The sequence below is a fragment of the Cuculus canorus genome, chromosome Z, assembly GCF_017976375.1.
Source record: "Cuculus canorus isolate bCucCan1 chromosome Z, bCucCan1.pri, whole genome shotgun sequence".
Taxonomy (NCBI): domain Eukaryota; kingdom Metazoa; phylum Chordata; class Aves; order Cuculiformes; family Cuculidae; genus Cuculus; species Cuculus canorus.
In genome coordinates, this window is record NC_071441.1 from 15,695,881 (window position 1) to 15,723,622 (window position 27,742).

Sequence of the window (27,742 nt, forward strand, 5' to 3'; positions counted from 1 at the left end):
GCTGCCATTTCAAGCCACCTATAAATTACATTTACTGCATTTTTAAGCAGCTAGGTGGAACAACAATTTTCCACAAGTTGCGCATTGGTGCTGCAAATCCACAGGAACTTATCATCATTATGACATAATAACCTCTTTATTAACTTACACTTGTGATCTTGCCACAACACACAAAAAGTTAGATAAAAGTAATACCCATATACAACAAGCTTTCAAGCAACTTGACAAGTTCTGTGTGTTTTCTCTTTCTAAAGTGCACAGGCAAATACGGATTGAACAGACAATCCAAGCAGTGACGCCTGAAACTTCCACTATGGCCCATTAGTCAATTCCATTAGCTAAATGACTAGGAAAAAAACCCTCCTTCTCCGTGACACCATTACAGTAGGTGCTGACACCATGAGAAAATTTGCAACTGTCCTCAGTTAACAACTAATGCTTTAGTAACTAAAAGCACGATCGGCTGCCCATTTCTAACAGCTCTTCACAGTCGCTCTGCATCATTTGCAAAAGAGACTCTTAATTTAGAAGTCTTCATTTCACTTTCAGCATCTATTATTTAGAAATATAGGGCATTGCAGAAACTGAGACCACAAGCAGTACCAGAGGCTTACAAGCCCAAGAAAAGTGCCAGAGAGAGAAAAGGTAAACAGATACTGAGCGGGAGCAAATGAACATTCTCATCTCATACAAATATCATTCATGGTATGAGAAATGCGTCCATTGCCAGTTGTTTCAGTGATGTGGGATTTTTAGAGACCTGCTAAACCACCACCTAAAACCAATCCACATTCAGTTTTCAATCTAAGGACCCAGTTTTATTCTCAGTTCTCCAGTGAAATTTTAATGTGAAGCCTAATCTCAAAAGAAAGCAGGTGTGTACAAATTTAAAAACTAATTTAAAACAAATTTAAAAACTCTGTAGAGGCTGGATTGCTACAGAAGTTGTCACCAAATTACCTTGAGTGATCATCAGTAATTTATTTAATGGCAGGATCATGTTTGCCACTAGACAACCATCCACCTCTGCTGATGAATTTCCATCTATTTAGCATTCTGGCAACAAAAAGGGTAAAACCTCACTGTGGCATCAGACAAACAAAACAAGAGTTCAGTGTAACAACACATTCCACCAAGCACAGGGTCAGCAAAGTCATAAATTTTGAGGTTCACAAGAGCCTATACCCACCTGCGCTTCTGCCCAAGATGCTCTCTGGCACTTGGAGTTAACCTGTTACTGGGGGGGCTGCGGTCTCCAGCGTGGGTGTGACCCGTGTTTCTCCACACCCAGCACTGCATGGGATGCTCAGGCAACAACCTGACACACCTAAGCACCACTCCCACCTCAGCCACACACACACACACTACAGCTACAGCCTATTTCATTCAAAGTCACTCGAAGAAGGACCCAGGCCTCCCTGCCATAGGACAACTTCTCTTCTGCCTAGGAGGCAGTTTTGGGCTAAGATCTCATTCTACCGAAACACTAACATGGGGCAGGTTTTCCTGGCCAGAAGAGAGGCAGGATTTCAAAGATGCTGCTTGCTGTGGAGACAGTGGGGCAGCTGGCACCCACTCCCTTTGGAAATCTGACTCCAGAGCTGAAGATCCAAGGGCTTGAAAAACCACTGCAACAAAAAAAGTCAGGACTTTCTTTGTACATCTCAGACACTTTATAGATTACTACAGCCTTTCTAAAGCTCAGATTAACCCGGCAGCCTCCTCTCACCTTGCTCATATTTTTGTCACAACACGCACCCATACAACCTTTAATCCGAACCAGTCACTCTGCCAGAAGGGGTGAAATAAAAAGACAACATACATCCAATATTTTTAATCAGCAAATTGTCATGGTCACCTTTCTTGGCTAGCCAAGATGTAAGGTTGTCAGCTAAGCTGCAGAACTGCCAGATGGGCTCTGCTGTTGATTAAATGTTTGAGAGCTTTGATTTGACAAGAAGCACACTATGCTTGACCTTAACATCAGTACAAGAAAGTTACTTAGCTTGGTCTAATGTGAAAACCAGGGCCAAGGAAGTCAGAAGAAAGCCACTGTCCTTATTGAGGCTTGTCATTTTGCCCGAAGCAGTTTTTACACATAGCTGTGCACCAAGCCATAAGGCCATACAAGGCTCTTTCTTTCAGAAACAATAACACGGTTTTCAAACACTTCAGGATGTCTTTAAGAGCTTTTTAAGATATGAAAAGCCGCCAAAGTTAAGGCAAATTCGTAAATTGAGCATCAAAGCCCCAGATCTGCCCTCTCCTGTCTTTTTAAAGTGCCAGCTCAGTTAGGTTACATCCAAGACAGCCCATTTATACAAAACAGATGTGACCCGTGCCTCGCACGCTGGTACCCGGCCTCCCTCTCCCCTTGTACAGATGCTCCCCTTCCCGTTTGCCCGCATTTCCACCCCCATACGGGCAAGGAGGAGGCAGCCAGCGCTCAACGTCGGGGAGAACCGCCGAAGCCCGCGCCGGGCAAACCGCGACTGCTCCGCGGAGCTCCGGGGAGCGAGAGGCGGGGACGGGAGGCAACTTCGCTGCTCCCAAGCAGAGACGGGATGCAGCGACGCAGAGAGTATGCCCGTCTGTGCCCCGCACCCCCACTGGGGAAAACCACGCGGTTTTACTCAAACCAGGTAGCGATACCAACAACTCTGCGGGACAGGGTCGCGGATCACTGCCTGCCCACCGGGACGGCCGCCTTCCCCGGCGAGAGGGGCGGCAGTAGCGCCGGCGGCTCCCAAGACCCTCGCCTCATCCCTATCCCCTTCCCCATCCTCATCTCCATCCCCATCCCTACCCCCTTCCCCATCCTCATCTCCATCCCCATCCCTATCCCTATCCCCTTCCCCATCCCTATCGCCGTCCTCCCCTCCCCATCCCCATCCTCCCCCCCATCCCCCGCTCACCTCCGGGCTCCGCTCCCCGGCCGGGCCCCACCGCAGGCGCCGATGGGGGTGTGGGGCTAAGGGAGTGGGCGCAAAGGAGTTTTGTTGGTCGTGATGGGGCTGCGGGGAGTCCCGCAGAACTCCAGCCCGCACTCCAGGAACCCCAAACGCGTCTCGCAGCCGCTTTGTACCCGCCGGCAGCCCGCACTGCGGCTGCGCGCTGCCCAAAATCAACACGGCGCGATTCCAGCCTCTGGCCGGCATCCTCATCCCTCACGAACCCCCACCCGCAGCAGCGCCCTTCCTCCGCTCGGGGCCAGCCTTCCACATCCTCCAGGCGCCCGGCAGCAAATCCTCTGCATCCCCGACCGCGGTCCCCCGATAATGCAGAGCCTACTCCCAGCCCCAGCAGGACAACTTTCCCCAACAAAATGCAGTGCAAATCCTCCAGCCCCCCTCGAGAAAGAATCCTCCAGCCCCCCTCGAGAGCAAATCCTGCAGATCCTCTTGAGAGCAAATCCTCTGCCCCCTCAAGAGCGAATCCTCCGGCTCCCCTCGAGAGCAAACCCTCTGCCCCCAAGACCGTCGTCCTTCCCGCAGTGCAGACCCTACTGCACCCGCAGCAGTGCAACCCGCAGCCTCCCAGCAACGTGGTCCCTCTGCGCCTCAGTCACCCCACGATGCAGAGGGTGGGACGGTTCGGCGGGTGGGCAGCCGTGCGTTTTCTGCCCCACACAGCTCCGGAGATGCGCTAGAAAGTGAGGCAGTGGCTGCTGCAGAAAGGAAAGGTTTTTGCCTCCATCTGGATCCTGGGGTCACCGAGATGCAGGAGCTTCGTGCAAGGAGAGACTGGCTACCATCGGGGCTGCAGCTGAAAATACAGCATACCTGAGAAAACCTGTCTGGAGCTCACCTAGAGGAAACCTTCCCTGTGCGAGGGCTGGAGGAACTGATTGGAAGCCCACAAAAGGAGCATTGGCCTTCGCAGGGTTTGGGTCAGATCCAATACCTGGTGAAGACTAGTGCTGCCCAATGCAAAGAGATGGGAATTCCTGCTGGGGGGTCTCATCTGAAATGCCTTCTTTTCGGTTTCAAAACCTTGGCAGAATGTGCTCACACACTGCCAGACATTCTATTGCACGGGGCTGGGCAGGGTCTTCAGCCGAGTCTTTCAAAGGAGAGCAAAATGTACATCAGTTCCCTCTGCGCTGCTCTGTGAATCTCAGCTTAGAAGCAATGTTATTGAAATGTGTAACTTGGTCTTTACTGGCCAGAATAGGCTGTCTCTAAAGCCTTTTCAGCTGTGAAAGGATATAGCAGTCCCTGTTTTGTGAGCCTTGAGGTTTTTGCTTAACAGTCCTACTATTCGGTGTGTATTGATGCGGTGTGGATTGATGCCTGGTTTCCTTCATTTCTCCCACTCTTATCTCAGGTGCTATCCTCATTGCCCCCGGGCTCACAGATCCCCAAGACCGAATGCCTAAGAGGCTTTGTGGTAATGCCAGGAAAGATTCAGAGCTTGGAGTCAGTTGGTCCTTCCCAAACACAGTGAGGTGAGCAGTAAATCCACATGCTAGAATCAAGCAAAGTGCAGAGACTCAGGAAAGCCGGGAGTGAGACAACACTTAGTCCTCTTTGCCAGATCTGAATATGGGACCCCGCAAGGTGATTATTGTGAGTTACTTCACAGAAAAGAAAAGGTCACAACTGTGGCACTTCTTTCCCTGCTTTTTCAGGTTTTCTCTGTATCAACTGTCTGCACCTCCTGACTCTTCCTTCTTATTTTCTCCTTTCTGTGTCATTCCTCTGCTTTTCTTCTGCCTTTTTACAGGGAGTTCTCCTGAAACTCTGCCTATTTCCGGATTTTTAATTGCAAACATTATACCTAAAGCTCAAAAGAGCTTTACAAAGAGATTGTCTCAATGAATATTGATTCCAGAATGCAGCAAGGATGATAATAAGGAAATCTGAAAATCTGAGTGTTGTTCCCAATGGACTGTACTTGAGTAATGGCAGGCAACAAATAGGAGGATTTTCTTGTTCTATAAAAAGCTAACGTGCTTTGTGATATTTCTGCCTAAATAATTTCCAGTATTTCTTCTGAAATCTCTGAAGCCATTAAAACATTTTAGAGATTAAATTACATCAAGTATTTTTGTAAGTAAAGCTCCTATGACATTGGTACAAACCATCTCTCAAACCACTAAGCTTTTAATTTTTTTTTTAAAAGACACTTTTATACATTTTAGTTCAAAAGCACATATTTTTAGAAATAGTCATGGTCTAGATCTGTGACTAAACGCTGCAACTCTTTTAGGCCCTAATAAATATTAAACCTGACTGTGCTAACTTTCCTTCCAGAGGCTATTTTTTTATGGCTGAATTACCAAACCTAGAAAAAAAAATAGGGTTTGATGAAAGAAATAGTTGAGACAACAGTGAGTACCACTTACCTTTATTTATATTAACAACCAAAAAGAAAGTATACTCAGGCCAGCAAACAACTTCTTAGCATCAGCTTATTCATCTGAATAGTTGGGTCAGGACCATGTTGTACCAGAAACTGTACAAACACAGAATGAAAGCACTCCAGACTATGGCAATGAACAGAGCAAGCAGATAGCGCTCTTTCTACTTCTCTCACTTAATCCTTTCTTTCAGGCCTTGCCAACTCTTGACAGTTTAAACAAGTGAAATTAAATAAAGAAGTCAATTGTTGCATTACCTGTGTAAGAGTGACAGAAAAGGACTTTCTGCCTGGTCATGAAATAGATGGGACATTTTTCTTTGATGGTGAGATTAAAATCACCAGGTCATGGTTCACCCCTCAGCTCCTTGAAACTTGCCTGGCACCGAGAAGAATTTGGAAAGGAAACTAACTGTGAGCCTGGGCATCTGCCAGACGGGGCAGAGAGGGAATATGAGGGAGCAGAAAGTGATGAGGGTCAGTAAACACCTGCTGCATTGCTCTGCCTGCTCTGGCCTCCCAGGCACAGGCACATGGAGGAGGTTGGGAGAGAGGGGGCATAGACCTTTCATAAACTCCCTATAAAGCACCAAAGGGTGAAACTGTCTTCAGCCCCAACTAACCTGAGCAGAGCCTCAAGGAAAGAGGGCGATGAGGATGTCAGTGTGTTCCTCCCCCTCTGCAAATGTATGCGGTGATAAATGGGGTGCTGCTTCCTGGATGGCCATGCCCTGGCTGTGTCAGCTTCGAAGGCAACCGCACAGACCTCACGATTCATCCAGGGCTGTGGCAGTGAGTGAGATTGTCTTGCTTAGACCAAACACTATCGAAAGGCACCGAGTAGGGAATAGGTGCCTTTGCAGGGCTTTTCCGTTCCTTGTGCTGTTTTTCATTTGGGACCTGCTCTGGCAGGTAGGAAGACTGGGCACAGTTAGCAAAAAAAACCCAAAAACAAATCACCCCCCAAAAAACCCAAACAAATCTATTTCCTTCAAATAGACACATACTCCCTGTCAGTGAGTAAGGCAATAGGTAGTCAAAAGTGTCCAGCAGTAAGTAAAGGCAGTATTTGAAGAGGGAGAGCACATTGTATTTTTCCATGAGCTGATCCAGATAACTATTCTGTTTGCTTTGGCCGAGTTTTCTGTGAGATTTTAGGCTGCACACAGTACAGATAAAGCCTACGCACGCATAGAACGTATGTTAAGAAGGACTTGAGAGAAATTATGCTCTCCAATGTCATTTTTAATGCATTGAGCAGGGGCTCAGGGAGAATGAGTTCCCATGGACTTCTAGACTCTGTCCGTCTGGGTTTTAACACTCACCATGCCTGAAACCTGTTTTGTGTTGCATATCCTGCACAGCTCGCTCAGGAGCCGTGGAGCAGCTGGAGCACGAGGGTCACATCAGCAGCCTCAGAGGCTGGAAGTGCATTTGCACTCGAGTGCAAATGGTCTGGTGACTTAACTTAGAGGCAGGCTGCACCACCCCTACTCCCAGCTGTGGCCAATACCCTGGAAGTGTGTAAAGGTGAGGGATCAGGCATCCACTCTGCTGCTGCATTCGGCAGCAATTCTTGCATAGCTACAGATGTAAAGCAGCACAAGAAGCCACCCACATCTTAGATGAGTTATCCTAGGTCTTCCTCTAACTGGGATAGCCTCTATGGCTCCTGAGCACGACAGTGGGTGGAAAAGGCTGAGGCTAGCTTACTTTTTGCATAATTCCCCTTCCTTCCTGCCTTCCCCCAGCGTTCCCGAAATCTGAGATGCTGCCTCTCCCACAAGTCTCACAGAACCATGGAAGCCCCTGAGGCCACAGCAAACAGATTTGTTGTGGTAATGGGAGCAGCCCTTCCCTATAAACAAAACAAAACAATTAAAATTTTATAAAGAGGACAATTCTAGTTTTGCCAAAACAAAACAAAAAGCTGAAACATTCTTTCCATAGGAAATAGCAGTGCTTTCCTGTACCTTGTTTTGCCCATTTGACATTTTTCTTTGATGGCAAAATATCACCTGAAAAAAAACCCATCCTTTACAAAAAAGCAGCTTTGGATTGTAGGAAGTAGCATTCACAGCACCTGCTTAAGCCTGACCAGAGCACTATGATACCACACATCCTCTCACCCCCCACTTCTTCCCTGCCTTTGCTGGATCTCTCACAGAGAGGGTCTGAGAGGGACAGGCTGCACTGCTGGTAGTATTTTCCTTCAGGGGTTTGGGTGCACTTCTGCAGAGCGAAGGGCACTTTGAAGTGCTGATCACCATCAAGCAGCTGCCGTTTCCAAAGCTGAGTAGTAACCTAAGGAATTATGTAAAACCCAGTTTCAAAAGCGCAGGACTTTTGCTGCCTTGAATATTCTGCAAACCACTGTGAAAAGCGGGGGTAATGCACTGCACTGGTATGAATGATCCCACACAGTGGGCATGGCAGCTGAAGGTCAGTTTAATCCTCTCCACCAGGCAAGCCTTCAAAAGCCCGGCGTCTACCTTCTGTGTTTTTACTGTTCTGAGTTGCTTTTAGGAAAGCAATGTTTTTGGTAGGTGTACACACTGTCGCTGTTTTCTTAGTGTAGCACGACACCAGCAAATCACACTGCATAACTTGTTTCAGAGCACTATCTGCAAAGGAATGAAAGACAAACACAAAAGAAGGCAAAGTATTATTTTCTGCGTTGGTTCAGGGCTCACATCGGTGACAGCCTGGAAATAGTACCACGTGCTTTCCTGTCAGTCCAAAGTAAAATGAAATTATGTGGAATATGGCTGAGTTTCCATCATCTGAGTTTTCAGTGCTGCAGGGTACATGTTGCTCTTTGCCACACATTGTCTTGGATTTGTCTTGGGCCAATGGATACTTGAGGCACAACAGTGTTCTTAATTTGTGCATGAATGCACAGGAATGCAACTCCAGAAATAATTTACTAGATGAAATGTAGCACTTGCTTTTCCCCTTATCTTTAAAGGAGCAGTGTCAGAATACTATACTCCCCAAGGTTTGACCAGATCTAATAAGACAGAGGAAAAGCAGCCATAAGTTTGCCTTCTAGATTTTATCACTGAAATACTTCAAAGAATGCTTGATTCTCCAGAGCTCCCAGACTTTTATTTTACCGCTGAGATGGGTGAAGAGGGCACTGCAGTTTAATTTGAATTAACAGTGTTATGCAGTTGTCTTAACAAGCATGGTCTCTGCAAAAAGCTTACTTGGACTTGACATCTGTCATGAGTTTTCAGAGAGATTAATGTAATAATTTCCTTAATGGGTATTTGCATACAGCAGCTGAAGTCTACAACTACATCGAGGGAATCAAGCTAAAACCTAAAATTATCACTGAATGTCCATTTGGACACCTATGCTGGAGGAGGTGAGAGCGTCCACATGCCGGCTCATGAGCAGGAGAGATGGCTTGGGTGAGTTCACTGGATGCCTGCCTCACATGCTGGGGCAGGCACAAAACATTTCACAGCACCTCGACAGCAAACTTGAGACCCATAGTAAAGGACAAAAGCAACAACTATAGGAAGAAAGCAGGAGGTAAAAAGCTTTGGTGATTTCTTGCTGGAGCAAGGATTTTTTTAAACGAACTCTGGAAGTTAAGAGTCAGTTGGTGTGACCTTAAATTTGTGCATGTTAAGGGAATGGCAGAATCAGGAAATTGATGACTCCAGTATTTGTTACCCTGATGAATGGCTCCTTGGAGAAATTCCTCCCTCATCATGGATTTTGGGTCTACACTAGGACCTGAGGGACACTTCAAAGGACCCGTGCATTTTACATATAAGAAGTTTAGAGTTTTCTGTCTGCCTTTATGCTCTGCAAATACTCAAATCAAGAATTAAGGCTAGCAAGAGCCACTTGCAGAGAGATTTATTTACTTTGTGTAAATGATTTGATTTCATTAAATTACTTAGACAATTGTCAATTGTTGTTTCTCAACCTGCATTCCAGTTTCGAATTCACAAGGGAACTTGAACTTAGAGGCATGGTATCTTCTTTTTAAAAAAATATGATTAGGATATAGAGGGCCTTAACTGTAAAATCACATATTAAAAAAACTTCATGTACTTGGGCGTTTTGTTGAGAAGAGTGGTCAGCTCTCTTCTCCTGTTTTTCTCATATGCTGAGCAACTTAATAAGGGCCTATCTGATGGTTATTTTGTGACAATTCTGAACACTAAAGGTCTTGCCTTGACCAGTGATCAAGATGAAGAAGAGAGTAAGTTCTTTCCTCTGTTTCGGAGAAATCTGTAAAGCTGCTTTAGTAGAGACTGGGAAAAGTGTTAGCAGTTCTTGAATTGCATGCCTCACTGGTTGCTCTGTGACTTATAGCGCTGGAAGTAGGTGTGTATGCCCTCTTATAACTCAGAGTTTCTTCATTCTGAAGCATCTGATACTGGCTGCTGCATGGGTAAGAAACTGCATGAGCTGAACTGCATGCCCAGTCTAATAACACTCTCTTTATGTTTCAAAAAACTCATGACTACTAGTGGAAGTCTTCAGCTTTCAAATGTACCTCCTGACAACACAACCTGGCACACACAGTAAGTGTGGATTCCTTCATAAACTAAATTGACGTATCTCTTTATTTTTGCTAGCCAGAGGCTTCATCTGGGATCCAGCAGCTATTGTATAGATGCAGGTATCCTTTCACTGTTTCAGACCATTCTGGAACATGTGAAGGGTCCCTGTTTTTAATGCAAGGTGTGCAGTTCACCTGTAGATGCAGTAAGTCGATATTGTTGTTTTTACTGATGTAGAACACTGCTGAGAATTCAAAAAAAAAGTACTAATCCCTGAAAGATTTCTTGAGTTTGGGCAGTTTTACGCCCTCCTTTCAGCAGTGGTGTTGAACAGTGCCCTTGGTGGCACGTGCTGGTGTGTCCCAGCTCTGAGTAGTCCCTGCAGTGTACTCTTGCAGCTATGAGCCACACTGACACCTTCAAGGCTGCTCTTTCCTACACTGAACTGTCCTAATCTACTCAACCCACGCATAGTTTCAGTGATTGGGTACAGGGATCTTGGAGCAGGGAGTAAGTTACAGCTGCATGGTGGAGAGAAGTGCAAAATGTTTAAAAGCAAACTGCTGAAGCTAAATAGAAGATTAAACAAGCTCCGGGTTTTCAGCCATGAAAACCATGTGTTAAATGCTTTTCCTTAACAGGGTGTGGGAGTGATCCAAGATTTCTCCTATCAGCAAAACACTGTGAGTGCCAGGATGGCCTCTCACTCCCCAGTCTGTATGTATATCCAGGGTTACCGTGTTCCAGGTGCAAAATCTGACACTTGTCCTTGTTAAACTTCATGTGGTCAGACATTGTCCATCTCTCCAGTTTGTCCAGATCCCTCTGCAGGGCCTCTTTGCCCTCAAGAGTGTCAACAGCTCCCTTCAGCTTCGTGTTATCAGTGAACTTGGTTAGTAAACCTTCAAATCCTGCATCCAGGTCATTTATGAAGATATTGTAGAGTACTGGTCTTAAGACGGATCCCCACAGAACCCTGCTAGTGACTGCTCACCAGCTCGATATGACCCCATTCGCTACGACTCTTTCAGACTAACCCATCAGCCAATTGTTCACCCACTGCGTTATGTGTTTATCCAGCTGTGTGCTGGACATGTTTTTAAGGAGGATACTGTGAGAGACAGTATCAAAGGCCTTGCTGAAATCAAGAAAGATTATGTTAGCTGGTTTCCCTTGGTCAACTAGGTGGCTAACCTTGTCATAGAAAAAAATTAAGTTTGTCAGGTAGGATTTTCCCTTTATAAACCTGTGCTGCTGGGATGGATGACTGTGTTGTCTTTCGGGTGTTTTATGGTAGCTCCCAGAATAGTCTTCTCTATCATTTTACCCAGCACTGAAGTGAGACTAACAGGCCCGTAGTTTCTGGTGTCATCCCTGCTGCCCTTCCTGAAGACATGGACAACATTTGCCAGCTTCCAGTCAACTGCTGCTTCTACAGATTCCCAAAAGCATTGAAAAATAATTGAGAGAGGTCTTGCTATGACATCAGGCAGCTCTTTAAGTACCTTTGGATGAATCCTGTCAGGCTTCATTGACTTGTAGGGTTCCAGCTGAAGCAGCAGATCTCACACAAGTTCAGGGTTGATTGGGAGTTTGTAATCTGCACAGCCTTAGTCCTCTATCCCAGGACTCGGGGTGGAGGGGCAAGCCCATCATCTGTATTAAAGACAGAGGCAAAATAAGCGTTAAATGTCTCTGCTTTGTCATCCCTGTTGATGAAGTGTACACTCTCATCCAGTAATGGGCCAAAACTCAAAGCTCAAAACAGTGTGATTAAATATTATTGATGTATTAGGCGTAAGCATGGCTAATTGCACTAGGGCACATGGACCTCCCATAATGCTGGATGGTAAACCTGTCCAAGCTTGATCACCACATACAAAAGACACCCCATGTGGGAGTCCGTAGGCTTCATATCCCCAGGGAGTGTTGACAAAGTCTTATTACACCATAAACTTCCATTTTTATAAACATTATTTTCTGCATCAATATCATTAAATGATTGACAATTATATTGACTCCAATTGCCTGTATATGATCTACAATTAAAATTCATACAATAATCCATTTTTACCAATCCTAAAATCTCCAATTCCTGTGGCTCCATCTTCGATTCCAGTAACTGATATGTGTTGTTCCCTATGATTTGCAAACATCTTGCTGTCATGTTGTCTCTATCGTGACAAACTGTGGAATACCAACCCTTAATTGTTCCAACCATGTCATCAAGGGGGAGTGCTACCAGACAAGTATGAAATAGCTGTTCTGAGCCATTAATACACAAAAACTTGTCTGATTCAAAGTTTTCACTAAAGACACCCAATATTGTAACTATTGATGGAGGGAACCAAACCTTTACCTATCCCCAGCATTACTGCTGTCCATGTTAGCATCACTGACTTCATCATCATCATCATCTTCATCATGATTACCGTCTTTGTTCAAATATGGTCGAATGCACTACGCTGGCACCCATTTGGGGCCTTGACCTGTGGAAACACAAGCATATCCTCGGCCCCATGTTATTAACTAATATGGCCCTTCCTGTCGTTCTGATTCCAAAGATTTTAACAGTACCTTGCCTCCTTCCTTGTTGAGTTGTTGAACCTCCATTTGTAAAGATAACAAATGCCTTACTGTAGGTTATTCTTCTACTCCCTGACCTTCTTGCACATTTAAATAATTCAATACATACAACGCTTTCCCTAATCTGTCCTATGGTGTTTCACCATTCATTCCCCCTTTTTGTTTTATCAGCATATTTTTCGGCATTTGATGAGCTCACTCCATCGCTGCCTGTCCTTGTGGAGAATGAGGTATGCCTGTGATATGTGTTATTTCACAAGTTTGGAAAAATTTCTGAAGTCTGCCTCTTACGTATCCTGGCCCATTGTCTGTTTTTACCTGGGTGAGAATTCCTAAGGCTGACAAAGTGTTTTGCTATTTCTTCTGAAGGTTCCCCTGTAGGTGCTGTTGCCCATATTGCACTCGAATATGTGTCAACAGAAACATGTACATATCTCAGCCTTCCAAACGTGAGTATGTGTGTAACATCTCTTTGCCAAATTTGTAAAGTGCCTAATCCTCTTGAGGTGTCTCCTCCAGATTGTATTGGTGTTATTTGTTGACAGCCCAGGCACATTTTTACAATGTTTGGGCTATATATAATGAAATTTTAAATTGTTTACACAGTGCCCTGGCAGACTGATGATAAAAATTATGTGACATTTGCGCTTGTTGAATAATGTCTGGTAGTGGGCCTTGGACTGCCCCTGCTGTCAGCTCATCTGCTATTCTGTTCCCTTTGACTAGAAATCTTGGGAGTGATGTGTGACTCCTAATGTGCATCATGTAAAATTCTGCTTTCCTAACTGTGACTTGAAACCATAACTGTTTTAGCATTAAAAATGAATGCTCATTGTTTACCTGTTCTAACAAACCTCTTCCTATATGCTGCACTACTCCAGCCACATATTGTGAATCCGTAACTAAATTAAAAGGGCTACTGCATTGTTCAAAAGCCTTTACTCTCACATATAATTCTACTACTTGTGTTGACCCTTCTGCTATATATAATTCATTTTTCCACTGCCCATTTTCTTTCCGTGTTGTTACTGCTTTTCCTGTTTTCCCAGACCTATCAGTAAATATTGCAGGGCCTTCAACTGGTTGCTCTCTGCATAAAGGCTTCTTTTGTATTTGTAATGTCTGTAAAAAGGTAAACAACTTATGACTTAGTAAATGGATATCAACGCTCCCTGTGTAATCTGTTAAGGCTACTTGTAAATTCAGACTATTTGCCATGCACCACTCAACATATTCTTTTATTGTTGGCACATAAATGATTGTTGGCTCTTGGCCTAAAAGCTGCACACTTCTTTTCCTTCCCTTGGTAATTATCATTGCAATCATCTCAATCCTAGCTGCTATTGTTTTCTGAAGTTGATGTGGTAAAAATATCCACTCAACAATTCGTAATGTATCTTTTAAATCTTTCTCTATCCATTGACCTAATATCCCTAACGGTTGCCGCGCTCCATTTGATATAAATAATCAGAGTACTTTTCCTTCTATGATAGGGTGAGCTTGTCGTTGCTGTAACATTGTGTCAACTTTATCAAGAGCTTTAGTTGCTTCCTGGGTAAGTTGTGTAGATTGTAAATCGAGATTACCATTCAACAAATCAAATGAGTTGTAAATCATCATTTATAATTCCCAACTACTTTTTTACTCAATTGATGGCCCCCAAAACCTTTTGTAAATCATTTAACGTTTGAACATCATGCTTTAGGTGCACTGCCTGGGACTTAATATGGCTGTCAAATATTTTCTATCTCAAGTATTTCCACGGCACAGTTTGTTGAATTTTTTCAGGAGCTACTTTCATGCCCCATTTTTCTATTGTCCTTATTACACTTTTTACAACCTCTTCCAATTGAGTCATATCAGATCCTGTGACTAATATGTCATCCATGTAATGATACATTAATATATTCAAGTTTTTACATTGAACTCGGACCTCAGACAATGCACCTGCTACACAGGTTCGACAAATTGTGGGACTGTTTTTCATGCTTCGTGGTAACACCGCCCAATGATACCGCTTTACCCGTTCTTGGACGTTAATTGACGGTACTGAGAAGGCAAATCGTGGAACATCCTTTTCATCTAATGGAATGGTAAATCCCCAGTCTTTTAAATCTATTACCACTGTGTGCCACTTGGCAGGAATCATGGGAGGTGAAGGTAACCCTGGCTATAATGTTCTCATATCCTCAATTACTTCATTAACCTTTTGCAAGTCATGTAATAAGCACCATTTCCCAGATTTTTTTTATCACAAATACAGTCACATTCCAAGGACTATTAGTCTGGACTGTATGTCCATATTCTATTTGATTTTCCACTAACTCTTGCAATGCACCTAATTTTTCACTAGATAGGGGCCACTGCTCGACCCATAGTGTGGTATCTGATTTCCATGTCAAAGGTATAGTTGGGTGCTTTTCTGCGGTGGCCCCAATAAAAAATGCCCATCGTTCATGGTTCCAAGGCCTACTAACATTGCACCCAATACATCTTTCCCCCACAAAATTAGTGGAATGTGCACAACAAAGGGTTGCACTACAGCAGTTTTACCATCAAGTCCCATGATTTTTATGCAGTTTACACTTTGACATGAGGTAGTGGTTCTGCCTATTCCAGATAAAGGCGCATACATGAACTCTAATGGCCACGTTTCACACCATTTTGTGTGAGATATCACTGTAACATCTGCCCTCATATCAATCATACCATCCAGTGTAATATGTTCTGGCTTTCCCCCTCTCAAACTTAATGTGCACTTCAACGTAGGACACTGAATTTATAATGACTGAACCCAGTTTATTTCAGGGAATCCAGTGACACTTTGGAGTCAGCTTGAAATACAACTGCCTTGAACAAAACTAGTTGTGCTATCCGGCTGTCCTTTGGTATTACTACCAGTGGGGACGGTGTCCATACCATTGCCTGCATTATTCCAATGAAGTCTGCATCTATGACCCTGGGCAAAACAAATTTCCCAACGGAGTTATTGATGATGGTCCTAATAACAAGGCACTAAATCCACCACCCAATTGTCCTTTTACATGCAATGGTACTGTGTGGACTGCAGATGACTGCAGCTCTACTGCAGTGGTGGTGGCCACATCCATCCTGGCACTGCTGCTGCTCCTTGCTCTGAGGTGAGAGCTGCTGCTTGCAGCGGAGGCATTTGTGTTGGCACATGCCTCCAAACCACGGTCTGATGCTGGTTTCTCAACCATGCTCTCCCATCCTTGACCCATTTTGATCTATGCTGACTGGCAAAATGTTTGCCCTTTTTACGCTGAGGGCAGATTCCAGGTTCTCTATTTCAGGATTGAATCGGGCAGTCTCATTTAAAATGCCCCTCCTTGCCACATCTATAACAGACCCTCTTCCTTTCTTGGTTTGCAGCTAAAGCGGCAGTCATTATCTGTGCTTGATAGGTAAATGATCCAACCTGTTGACATGCTTCAATCATATCTACTATTGCAGAATTTTTCAAAATGTGCAATATCTTTTTACATTCCTCTTTAGCATTTTCAACTTAAGATCTTAAGTTGTTGCTCATCACACTTGACCCCCTGTTGCTTCAAAATTAATTTCAAGATGTTAAGTGTAGACTGATTCCATGGACATTGAAGACCCCATCACTTTCCCATCCTCGGTTGCTCACCTTCCTTCAGGCGTTGGGGTCTGGACTACTTCAGTGCCTCTCACTGGATTGATTGCGTTCAACGAGCGTCGCCACCGGTCACTCTTTTCCACGATTCTTCCCCTGACTACGTATCAGCATGCCCCACGTTGGGTGCCATTTGTGGTGATTGATGCACGGACTCCATTTGGGTGCAGTAACAAAATCCAGTTTATTATGCACAAGCAAAGCTTTTTATACCCTTACCTGCCTCATTAGCCAGCTACTCCAGTGATTTTCCACTTCTAAAAATCCCACAGTTACAGCCATTCAGGATAACTCTACTTGCTACAAATGGATCTCTTGCCTAGCAACCATAAAGGCCCCAAAGTTCTTCTGAGGTAGCTCAGCTCTGTGTTTTCTCCTCCCAATTAACTGTCTCATGGTTTCCTGCCAACGAGTGCAAGGACATCGGGCATACTGTCCTGCACAGACGCAGCAGTAGAATCTTCCGTGCCCACAGAAGATCCATGCTCAGCCAGGCTGGCCCTCTGCCTTGCCTGCTTGACTTCCAGCATTTTGGAATTGCCTAGTTTTGCGCTCCTAGGAGGTGGTACTTAAAGAGTGACCAGCACCGATGGACCCCAGCAGCTTCAAAAGCTTTTTCCCAGGGAATCTTAGTAAGCGGTTCCCTGAGCAGCCTGTAGTCTGCTTTCCTCATATCCAGAGTTGAGGTCTTGCTGCCATTTTTGCTCCTGTTACCATAGATGCTAAACTTGACTGCTTCGTGTCTGCTGTGACCAAGGCAGCCTCCAATCAACACTTCATCCATGAGACCCTCTCTGTTATCTAGCAACAAATCAAGGAAGGCACCTTTCCTGGCTGGTTCCTTCAGCACCTGTGTCATGAAGTTATCGTCCAGAGAGTTTAGGAATCTCGTGCTTGTACCAGCTGTGTGGTACTCCCAGTTGATATCTGGCAAATTGAAGACCCCTGTGAGGACAAGGGCAGATGACTTGGAGGCATCCCTTAGTTCCTTAAAGAATAACTCATCAGCGTTGTCATCCTGGTTGAGTGGCCCATAGCAGACTCCCACAATTACATCCATTTTAATTGTCTGTCCCTTAATCCTTACCCAGAGGTTCTCAACTATGTCATCGCCATCTGCGAGCTCCATGCATTCCAGCCCTTCTGCTACATACAATGCCACCCACCCACCTCACCTTCTCTGTCAATCCCTCCTGAAAAGCCTGTAACCATCCATCATGGCACACCAGTCACAGGACTCATCCCACCAGGTTTCACTAATGCCAATAATGTCACATCTTTGCGATTGGGCCAAGGCTTCCATCTCCTCCTGCTTATTCATTGTCCTGCATGCATTTCCATGAAAACACTTCAAGTGTGATTGATTGTGCTCATCTCCTCATGGAGCAGTCTGAATCTCACTAAGATGCAGCTTCTGAGACCTTGGCATGCCTTCCCATTGCTTGTCTCTTTCCCCCTTCAAATGTAGTTGAAAGCCCTATCAATCAGCCCTGATAGCTCTTGAGCAAAAACCTTTTTCCCATTCTGTGAGAGGTGCACGTCATCAGATGCCAGTAGACCTGATGATGAACAGACCACCCCATGGTCAAAAAAACCCAAAGTCCTGCCAATTACACCAACCTCTGAGCCACATGCTGACCAGATGGGCCTGCCTGGTCCATTCTGTGGTCTTCACTGCTACTGAAAGAGTTGAAGAAAATGCCAACTGCACACCTGACCCTTAACAGACTGTTCCAGGACTCGGAAATCCCTTTTGATTGTTTGAGTATTTCTCCTTGCTATCTCTTCACTGCCTACATGAAAAAACACTAGTGGGTAATAGTCTGAGGGCATTACCAGACTAGGGAGTTCTTTGGTTGTACCTCTTACCCTGGCCCCAGGGAGGCAGCAGACTTCCTTGGGTCGTCTTGGCATATCAGACCTTCTGTTCCCTTCAGAAGGGAGTCAGTTATGACAACTACCCTTCTTTTTGCCTTTACATGACTGGTGGTGATGCAGAGGGTTGACTGACTAGATGACCCCTCCATCCCAGAAGGACCTACACCCACATCATCAGCTGTATGCCCATCCAAATCCAGGCCCTCATACTTGTTGTGAATAGACACCTGGGAAGGTGACGCAGGCTGAGAATGGATTCGCCTGCCACCCCATGCAGTAATGTTTTTCCATCCTCCCCTGCCTCCTGAGTCTCCTCCATCTGCCTGATGGTGGGAGGAGGGTGGGGAGTCCTTTGTCTCCTGTACCGCGGTTGGCTGATGCATCTCCCTCCAGGATTGCAGCATATGATTCCACCAGTCAATCTCCATCTCTGACTCCACGATACCCCTCAGCCTGGACACCTCCTGCAGATCTGCCACCAGCCTGAGCAGTCCCTTTACTGGGCGCATCTCCCACAGGTTACCTCACTGCAGCTATCCAATACTAACCCCAAACTCGGGCACACTCTGCAGCCTGGGACCTGGACACCTGCACGTTCCCTAGAGAGTTCTGTGTGGGTGGCTGCATCCGTCCTTGCAGCTGGAGATGGGCTGTTAGGAACACCGAGGGCACTGCCTTTGGCTGGGTGGGTACCACGGCTCCTGCTGTTCTCAGCTCCCTGGGACAGCCCTGCTCACCTTGTCTGGATGAACTCACACACAAACTGTAGCCTCCATCAGTTAGTGAGAGAGATTACCAGTGAACCAAAACTAGTGGAAGTAACAGGATATTCTGCCCTCTGTTTCCTCAGCGTATGCCTGTCTGTGACTGTGCTTCCAAGCCGTGTATTTTCTGTCATCGGCATCTCTTTTGTACATAGACTGTGTATCCAGTGGTCACTTGCAGCACCCGTTACTGCAGCAGTCTTGTGGAGCCATGCAGCTGCTCCCAGCCTGCCTAGATCCCACGCTGAAACTATCCTGATGCCTAGTCTGCCTCCTTCAAAGAAGCTATGGGTAAGCACTGTATGCCCTTTTTTTTGGTTGCTTTCGTAGTTCTTGTTTTTGAAGGAAAGTAGCAAAAGCCAGGCAGTCTGCATTAAGAAATAAAAAAATCTCACCCCTCAAAAGCTTCCTAAGAACATTATTAGAAAAATTAGAATTTTCCATATTATTATTACTACTGGTACAAATAGTAGTAGTAGCAGCAGCATTAGTATTAGCATTATAACTTTTGTGATTACTTTTTACTTGACAGCTTCAACTAAAGCACAGGAGCTTTGTTGTGACCCACACAGTCAAGAAAGTGAGATGCATTCAGCACTTTAACCTGCTCTTAATTCCATTTCTATGGCACTATTCCCTTAATTCCCTACAGTCTGTAAAGCTTTTAATAATTTGCTCTCTGATTGCTTATTTATTTTTTAAGGATGGGTTTCTTTCACTGAGCTGCAGACTATTCTAGGCAGCAGCAGGACTTGGGGGCAACTGAGCTTCTCTACAACCTGAGTAATCCTTTCTACACTGTTTTAAAGGACTGGTTTTATTCTCTTCAACTTGCCAGAGATTATGAGAGTTTTGTTCTTCCTAATTTAATGAATGTCTGAAGACTGTTACACAAACCAACCTGTTTGAAATCATTTAGACCCTGCTGATTTAATATTAATTCTCCCAATGTTAAAAGCTGGCAGCACGAATATACAGTGGCATCCTTCCAGGATGCTGAGGAATCTTCAGCCTCAGAGGCAAGCAATATCAACCTAATTTTGTAAAGCTACTCTTACTGCTTTTCCCTTCCCCCTCCACCTCCTTTTCTCCCCACTGGGAAAAAAAGCTAATCCAAGTGTGAAGGTTTGAGTCCAGGACTTTAGGCCTCAATTCAAGAAGGAACACACTCCTTTGGGAACACTTTCAACCTTTCTTTGATACCTGAGATAGGATTGTTAATTTTTCTTAAAGTTGACCCACAAATAAAGGAAAGGATTTGCTTTTGTGCCTACTTCATTTCTTCACTGTTATTTGAAGTCCAGAAACTTTGTTTGCTTGAGGTTTTAAGATAGCTCTCTGATACTTTCAAGTTCTAGACGTATCAGCAATGCTAAACTTGCATTTTAAGTATTTTTTTGTAGATATCCCCTTGGGGACAGAAACTTATGCAGACTTTCACATTTGAGAAGTCAGAAATGTGTGCGTTGCCTTTATTCATGTAATCAAAAATGACTTTTTCCCACAGGAATCCCTCCTTTTGGTGCACGGATTAGATCAGAGCTTTAGCCAACCTAGGATGACTTATCAAGACCTGTTGATTTTATTTAATGACTATGTTTAACTGATTTAAAACATGGTTAGTTGAGATACTTTCCAAACTACTGCAGTTCAAAATTCAGCACTAACGGCAACACTCTATGAACACTCTTTTATGCGTTCCTCTGTACCAGAAGGCAGCAGCACTCTGCTCTGTGTTAGATATTGTAATGCTTAGAAGAGTCCTAGCTGACTCTACACCAGTCTCTCTGCTAAGTTTTAATTCCCGGCATATTTGAGATGATGATAATTCAGACAAAAAGAAAAAAAAAAAAGAAAAGAAGTAATTAAATCGTTTGCTTTAATTTTTCCAAGTCTTCAGATTGGTGGGAAATCTAATGAAGAAGCATTCAGCTTCCAGAGAGTGGTCATGAAACCCAGAGCTCCCAGTGTTAATTCTCTTTACCCAGCACAATTGTGGCTACAGCTACTCAGGGGCACGCCTGTTCAGGCCATCACCTGCTAAAGCCTTGAACGTACGTCTATTTTGATGTTGTATGAAAGGTGGGCTACCTTTATGGCTGCTGTTCTGCAAACCAGAAAATCAAGCATTCCAGCTGCCTGTGTAGGATCCATAGAGCTAACAAAAGGCACTCATCTTGATGGTTCAAATGTATTCAGAACACGCTGACAGGTTAATTTGTACTTCAGGGCATTAATGTTGGTCTTCTCACAGCTACCATGGATTCCTAGTAGGTGCATGTTGTCTCCATGCTGGCAGACGTGCGTATGTGTACTCACACCTGATGGATGTGCTCTGCTGGTGATGGGCTGTGTACAGACCTGGTGCTCTGGTCACAGTGGGCCACCATGCAGTGCAGCAGGACGGGGTAGGCTAGGGTGGTGAACAGAGAGATCCTTATACTGAGCTAAAGGATTCCAGTCCCCAAACCAGCAGCACACTCCTTAAAGCTGGTGCTAGCTAATGGTAAATGCAAAGAGTAAGTGAGCTACAGTGAACTCCCACCTAAGACACACATTGGAATCTCTGGACCAGGATAGATATAGGTCTGTACCTCACTTGCTATTCCCCTGCAACAGCCTCAGTAGCTTCGCCCTGAACCTAACTAGTGTGGACACATGCAACTCTCCCTTAGTCTTGAATCATACAGATGGTGAAGGAAGAAAGGAAGGCACTACTGTCACTGAGCTTCCCACTGCCATGTTTCATGGATTCTCAATGAGAAAGAAAAGCAAGGAAGCAAGTTGTTCCTTGTTACCCTGCAAAAGACACAATTTATTCTGAAGACAGGCACTTCCCCCCTACTAAATGACACTTCTACAAGGAAAGGTTGTTGCTAAAATTTTCTTTCCAGATGGACTTTGTTGAGACTATAAGGTGCAACACAAAGGTGTTTCTCAACATCCTCTGAAACACTTTATTGCAAAATGAATATCATAAGGTAGAAAATCTGTATTTTATATCATTCATCTCTTGAAAGAAATGTACACACCATGTTTCATTTGTAGAAGGGACAACATGAGCTACAAACTAAGGGCAAGACTGGCCAACTGTATGAGGGGTGCTCAGCATGTAAACCGTGAGTGGAGTCCCTCAGTATTCATATTATCCAGAGTATTGTTTCAGTTCAAGGACCACACAACGTGAAACACTTCATTACTTTTACCTACGATATTGTACACCTGTAGAGTTTTTTTTGTTTAGTTAAGGTTTCTGTTATTTAGGCTGTAAAGGATAAGTATCTTGTAAACAATGAGGTTGGATTATGGGGTTGACAAATGATACTATTCTGACCTTCCTCCCAAACAGGCTGTTAAAAACAACAGATAAGGGGCTACGTTCTGATAGGCAGAGATTTCATAGCTTCAAACCTTTGGGAAATTAATCATCTTTTCAACTTAGAATTGTTTCAAAGCAGCTTGAATATAGAGAAGCCACTTCCTCGAGGCATCTTTTGCTTTGAGCTTTTTATATCATCTATTTATGTACTTCCAACATGTTCACTTAAAAATCAGAGAGTGCTTATTCTTGATTATTACTTTTAACAACACTATAAATGAGGAGAGAAATGCTTTCTTACACTCCAAGTGCTGTGTAAGTACAGGGTTTAATTCACCTGTTTCCACACCTAATCTTTTTTGATCGTCCCTGTGAATCTTCTACTTAGCACTTTCAAAGTCTGAATCAGCCAGATGTCAATGAAGTTCTGGGAAAATTCTTATTATCAAATGGCAAGGCTGTAGTCAAAATGTTTCCATGAAAAGCAACAGCCTCAATCTCCCTTATGCTTTTGGAGGAAAGAGGCTTTGCATTTAGACATGGCATCAGCTCTCAGAAAGTTCACTGTAATTTTCTAAAATGAAGTGCAAAGTAAAAACTGAATTTTACTGTTTCATCTAATTTTACCAATTAAATTATGCATTTGGGCAAATGCAATTGGTTACTTTAATCACCATTAAACTATAATTTCCAAAACCCTGAAAATGTGTAGGGAAGGAAGTAATATTGAGGGACACTTTCATGGATCTATGTTTCAAAATACAAACATGTAAGCATTGTCACATTGTGGCTCTGCCATTGCCTCGCTAAATGAGTTTCAAAGTCTTCACATCTCTCTTCCCCTCTCTCTCATCCTCACCTGAAAATCATAATAGTATTACCTTACTTCAGAGAAGTGCCATGAAGATTATTTAGTAAGATGTTTGCGCAAGGTTCAGAAAATACTAAGCATTAGGTATTATAAATTATGTGCTAATTTATCTTAAGCTGCAGTAAAGCCTGAGTGAAGTGCTTTGTAGGAAATACTGACTGTGTCCTCTGTAGTTAATTTTGGATAAGGTTATCCACCTAAGAGCATAGCATCTTCTTTTTACACTATTACTTGCTGTCTCAGCTAAACACAACACTGATTATTAAGAAGTCTGGCTGCATGTCAAGTAGTAGACCCTACACTTAGAAAAAAATTCGTAAGATTTAGAAGAATGATTTATTGCTACTTCTTGCTTTCCAAGCTTTGGTTAAGAAAAATTAAGCAGAACTCTCCCTACAATTAAAGACCATGATAAAAACTCGTGACAGAAACTGATTGAGGAAATTATTCTTTCCTACAGCTCCTGCTCAGCAAACACTGAGCAGGAGACTGTGTCCTTCCGCATTAAGACAGCATTTAAGCATGTGATTAACTTGCAGAATGTACTCTGTTGCCAAAAGCACGTGGATAAATGCTGTCTTGGAAAAGGACCATAAATAGACATTATTTCATCAGCATCCCTTACGCATGTTATTTGGATTCAAGTGAACAGCCCAACTGAACCGCAGTTGTGTCTGTTAGCTAGGGGTGACTGACCTTTTGGCACTGACCACTCTAATGGTCCACTTCCAAGCATTTTGTGATTATTTTACAATATATGCAAAAAGTACTCCCTTCTACCCCAAGTCCTCATGAGATGTGGTTGATAAGGAGTTATCCCCTAGTTTTTACACAACATCGATGTTGTGTAAACGTTTTTCTGAATGATGTCCAGAAAGCACAGATTCTGTCTTAAGAGAAATTTCAGATTTCTTAGATGTTCAGTGTCTCATCACTTCTGGCTTGCAGGATGACACTCCTCCTTGGCCAAAGCAGCTAGTCTTTATGTGTTCTGTGAAGAAGTCTGAGCATCATATTTCTTAAAACTGTGGTTACGAAAAGATTCCCTGCAATGAAATGGAACCATAAATAAAGTTGGCAAATGAAAAAGAATCCAAGAGATACACACCTTGTGAAAAGGAACACCTGAAAAAACATCAGCTGACATGTTATGATTTGGCAGCTCAGAAGCATGTTCCATTTTCCTCTTTCACCCCACACTGCACACAGCAGCATTGCTAAGAAGCGAACGCTCATAAGTAAGGAACATAAATTAAGACTCTTCTGCCTCAGTCATGTGACTAAACTGGGATATGTTATCTGGGAGTGAAAGGATCACTCTTACTTCATGCTGACGAATACCACATGATGCCATGTGTTCAAAACAAACATATACCTGCGCTACCTCCTTCCTGGCTTCAAATATTGAAGAAATGGCAAGATGTTTCCAATACTTCTTATCAGGGCAAGGGGAAAATCTTACCTAATGATGTATTAAAATGGCATAAATCCCATACCCCAGGAATAAGCAGCTTGAGAAACACAGCTAATACTACATTCAGCTCCAGTGGAAGTCAGCAGACTTCTTTAATAGAATATGAAGTTGGCAGCGTATATTATGGCCTGGTTATAGGTGTCAGTAAAAGTGCCCTTCTTTCTTGAAAAAATAGCATCTTTTTGTATAGCTACAACAGATAACCCTGCCCTAACTGTACCTTGTGCTATGGACTTTCACTACAGGTTTATACAGCTCAGGGATCTTCCTCTCAATCATGGGCCTAAGGTTCTCTTTTAGCTTCCCGTAGTTCTTTCTGAGCTCTAGTTGATATTCCCGCTGGTCAGCAGTAATAAGGCGCTTGTTCTTCTCCACTGCTTCGCCACACCTAGGCAAAATGAAAGAAAAAAAGGCATGACATATATCATCTATTTCTGTTAAACTCATTAACTTTCTGCTAGGTAATCTGAATGAACAAGGATCCAGCTCGTCTGGGCAAAGGCATTCCTCTAATAATTTGTCAAGTCCAAAATGATCATGAACTAATAAGAAACCTCTGTCTTTTCTAAGTACACAAATTGAGGTGGTATTTTTAAGACATTAGAAATGCATGAAGGAGCTAATAAATAACAAATTTAATGACTGTAGAACACTGAGCTACCTGCCTACTTACTGTAAACAGATGTAGTGACAACAGCAGAGAGTAAAGGCTGTACCTTCATGATGCTTACTTGCGTAATTAATTGTACAGTCATATTATCATTGCACTATTGCAATTATTTGCTTTATTGATGCAATTCAGAATTTCAATTTTATTTTACTGACCTCATTATAAACTCTTTGAAGCACAACCTCAGCTTGTTGTGATGTCGATAAAGTTTGGGGTCTGCTGGAATTTCAGCCAGGAACACTTGCGCTACCTCTAGCGGTCCCTTAGGGGAATAACACAGGAAAATGTCAAAAAACACCTGCTTAGATTGAAACCAGACCACATGTTTGGTTAAGCTATTTGTTATTTCATGAGCGTAATTATGAAAGAAAAGAAAACTATGCACAGTCACCATAACAGGATGGGGGATATCTTCTCCTCTTCCTCTCCCTCAATTTGTCAGGTAGAATTTTTGCCTATCTTATTTTATGGTCTCCTGATTTTATTTCTCCTCTAGCCCCACAAAAAATGGTAACTGACAAATTCTGCTCAGCAGAGAAGATCTAAGATAGCTCTACTACTAAACCTGGTTACATGAGAAAATTACAGTTTGTCTGTGTGGCATTACAAGGCCTCAAGGGAGTTAAATAAGCCCAGCACAAAAAAGGACCACTCTTCTCAAAGGTTACAACAATGTGTTACTTCAGACTAGAGGCTTTGATTGATGAGGATCTGGAGAAACTGAGAGTGTTTCTTTCAGTAAAGAAACTGCGCTCTGTGAAACTGTGGATAGTGCCAAGATTTCTCTGTTATGCCTTCATTCTTTCTTTTTAAATGTCTTTTAATTGCCCTTTTTTGTTAGCAGGCAAATTTACATTGTTATATTCACTAATTATGTTATAATAATATATGCTCTAGAGCTAGTAATTATACTTTATAGTAATTAATAATTTATATTATAATTATTGATAATTGAAATTCTATTATCTTAACTTCATGTATTTTCTATGGAATGGTAAGTTTGTGGTGGTCTCACACAAGAATTATTATTCACAGTCCCCAAGGATGCCTGCAGCAAACAAAATGGCTGAGACAGCTAGTGTGCTAGAAATGGAAAATACTTGGATGCATTCACAAGGCTTCTGTGAGTTTCTGCGCCTGAAACAGAGATGACACTTCCACGAGCACTTTCACCAAAAGCATACCTAATGAACAGCACACAATGAGTAAATATCAAGGGATGAAGTCTAAACACACATTGTGGCTAAATGCATCTGACTAGATGTACTTCTTCCAGTGCAAGGGACGAAAGTGAAAAACAAAGCACAATGAGAAATGCATGCAGAAACTCTTCCTCCGACTTAATTTGCATCCCTTACCTGATTTACAGTGGCTCCAACTGAGCCCTGCAAAACCATTTGAAGCATTTTGGCATCTGGTGGTTCTTGGTTGGTGGCTGCAGTTAGTTCCTGTGTTTTTTTCCGCATATCTTCAATAGCAACTTCAATTGGGGTTAAAATGAACTAATGGAAACGGAAGAAAAGATGCTTCATTACCTGAATCATGCATGCAGTTGACCTATTCCAAATGTAGCAATACCACTACCATTCACTCATATCAAAAGCAGTAGTTGTGAAACCCACAAAGACCGTTCAATCTAAATGTCATCTTGGTTGATGCTGCAGCTCTTTGAAATCCTATCATTTGCAATGATAGTATGTAGATCTGACTGCCTGCTTGCATAAATACATTATTATTCTAGGTTACTGACATCACGTCTGAAACGGTTTTGCTCATTCTACATTTATAAAGCTTTCCTGTCTCTAAACCAGCTCTGAGCCTAATTTAGTTCCTTGACTGTACCTTATCAGCTACTATTACAGCCATAAATAGAACTTCACACATCCTCCTACATAGCATTACAACTGAGAGGTCAAAAGAAGAATATACACTCACTATCCTCTCCTCTGCGTAGTAAATATCCATCTTGCATTTGTCTACACATTCTATGAAATTCCTATTTAAGGGAGTAACATGCCCAAGAAACTCAGCCTTCTTTTTTTTCTGCCAGGCATGGAATTTAAAAGTTTCCCACCCAGAGACTCCTTCTGCCCTGAGAAATTAGATCTGTTCTCAAAACCCAGTTACCTCTTCTTTTTGGATGACATTGATTCTAGTTTTGATGTAGGGAAAAGCATGCATTGTGGTTAGGATGGTGTTCCTCTTGTATTGCTCACTAAGCTCTCCTCTTGGGCGCCCATCCATGGTGAAAGGCGTAGTGTACATGAACCGACAGAGGTTGAAGTTCTTCTCAAAATAGGTTACCCTGTCTTTCATCTCATACTCATCAAAATATGGCTCCACAAAAGTAATTTGTATGTATGCCTGAGAACAGAGGGAAGAACCTTTACAGTAATCTACAACCCAAGAAGTGTAAAAGGAACAGCATATGTGAAACATCTCTTAGTCCGCATTAGCTAAGCAGGGACTGAAAGAACACAGAGCTTCAAATGCTTCAGGGCTCTTTCTCTTCTTCAGAGCTGATAAAACTTGCCTCTGAGAAGGGCATAACTTCTGAGGAAATCAGAGCCAGAGCAGAGATCTGAGATCAGACCTTCTAATTCCCACACTCTGTGACAAGCTACCAAACTAA

At 43.3% G+C, this 27,742-nt stretch overlaps 2 protein-coding genes across 4 annotated transcripts in view; both read right to left on the minus strand.

Moving 5' to 3' along the window:
* The window catches only part of KANK1 (KN motif and ankyrin repeat domains 1), a 127,104-nt gene extending 124,041 nt beyond the window's left edge, over positions 1–3,063 (minus strand). For both annotated transcript variants that reach the window (XM_054055124.1, XM_054055126.1), the window contains exon 1: positions 2,916–3,063. The gene's annotated coding sequence lies outside the window, so the exon portion shown is untranslated. The remainder of the gene's footprint in view (positions 1–2,915) is intronic.
* Positions 3,064–20,236: 17,173 nt separating this feature from the next.
* The window catches only part of DOCK8 (dedicator of cytokinesis 8), a 91,030-nt gene continuing 83,524 nt past the window's right edge, over positions 20,237–27,742 (minus strand). For both annotated transcript variants that reach the window (XM_054055122.1, XM_054055123.1), the window contains 5 exons: positions 27,238–27,474; positions 26,469–26,612; positions 25,266–25,372; positions 24,661–24,828; positions 20,237–24,012 (listed from right to left, as the gene is read on the minus strand). In XM_054055122.1, the coding sequence (XP_053911097.1) occupies positions 23,949–24,012; positions 24,661–24,828; positions 25,266–25,372; positions 26,469–26,612; positions 27,238–27,474 (720 nt within the window). In that variant the 3' untranslated portion in view covers positions 20,237–23,948. The remainder of the gene's footprint in view (positions 24,013–24,660; positions 24,829–25,265; positions 25,373–26,468; positions 26,613–27,237; positions 27,475–27,742) is intronic.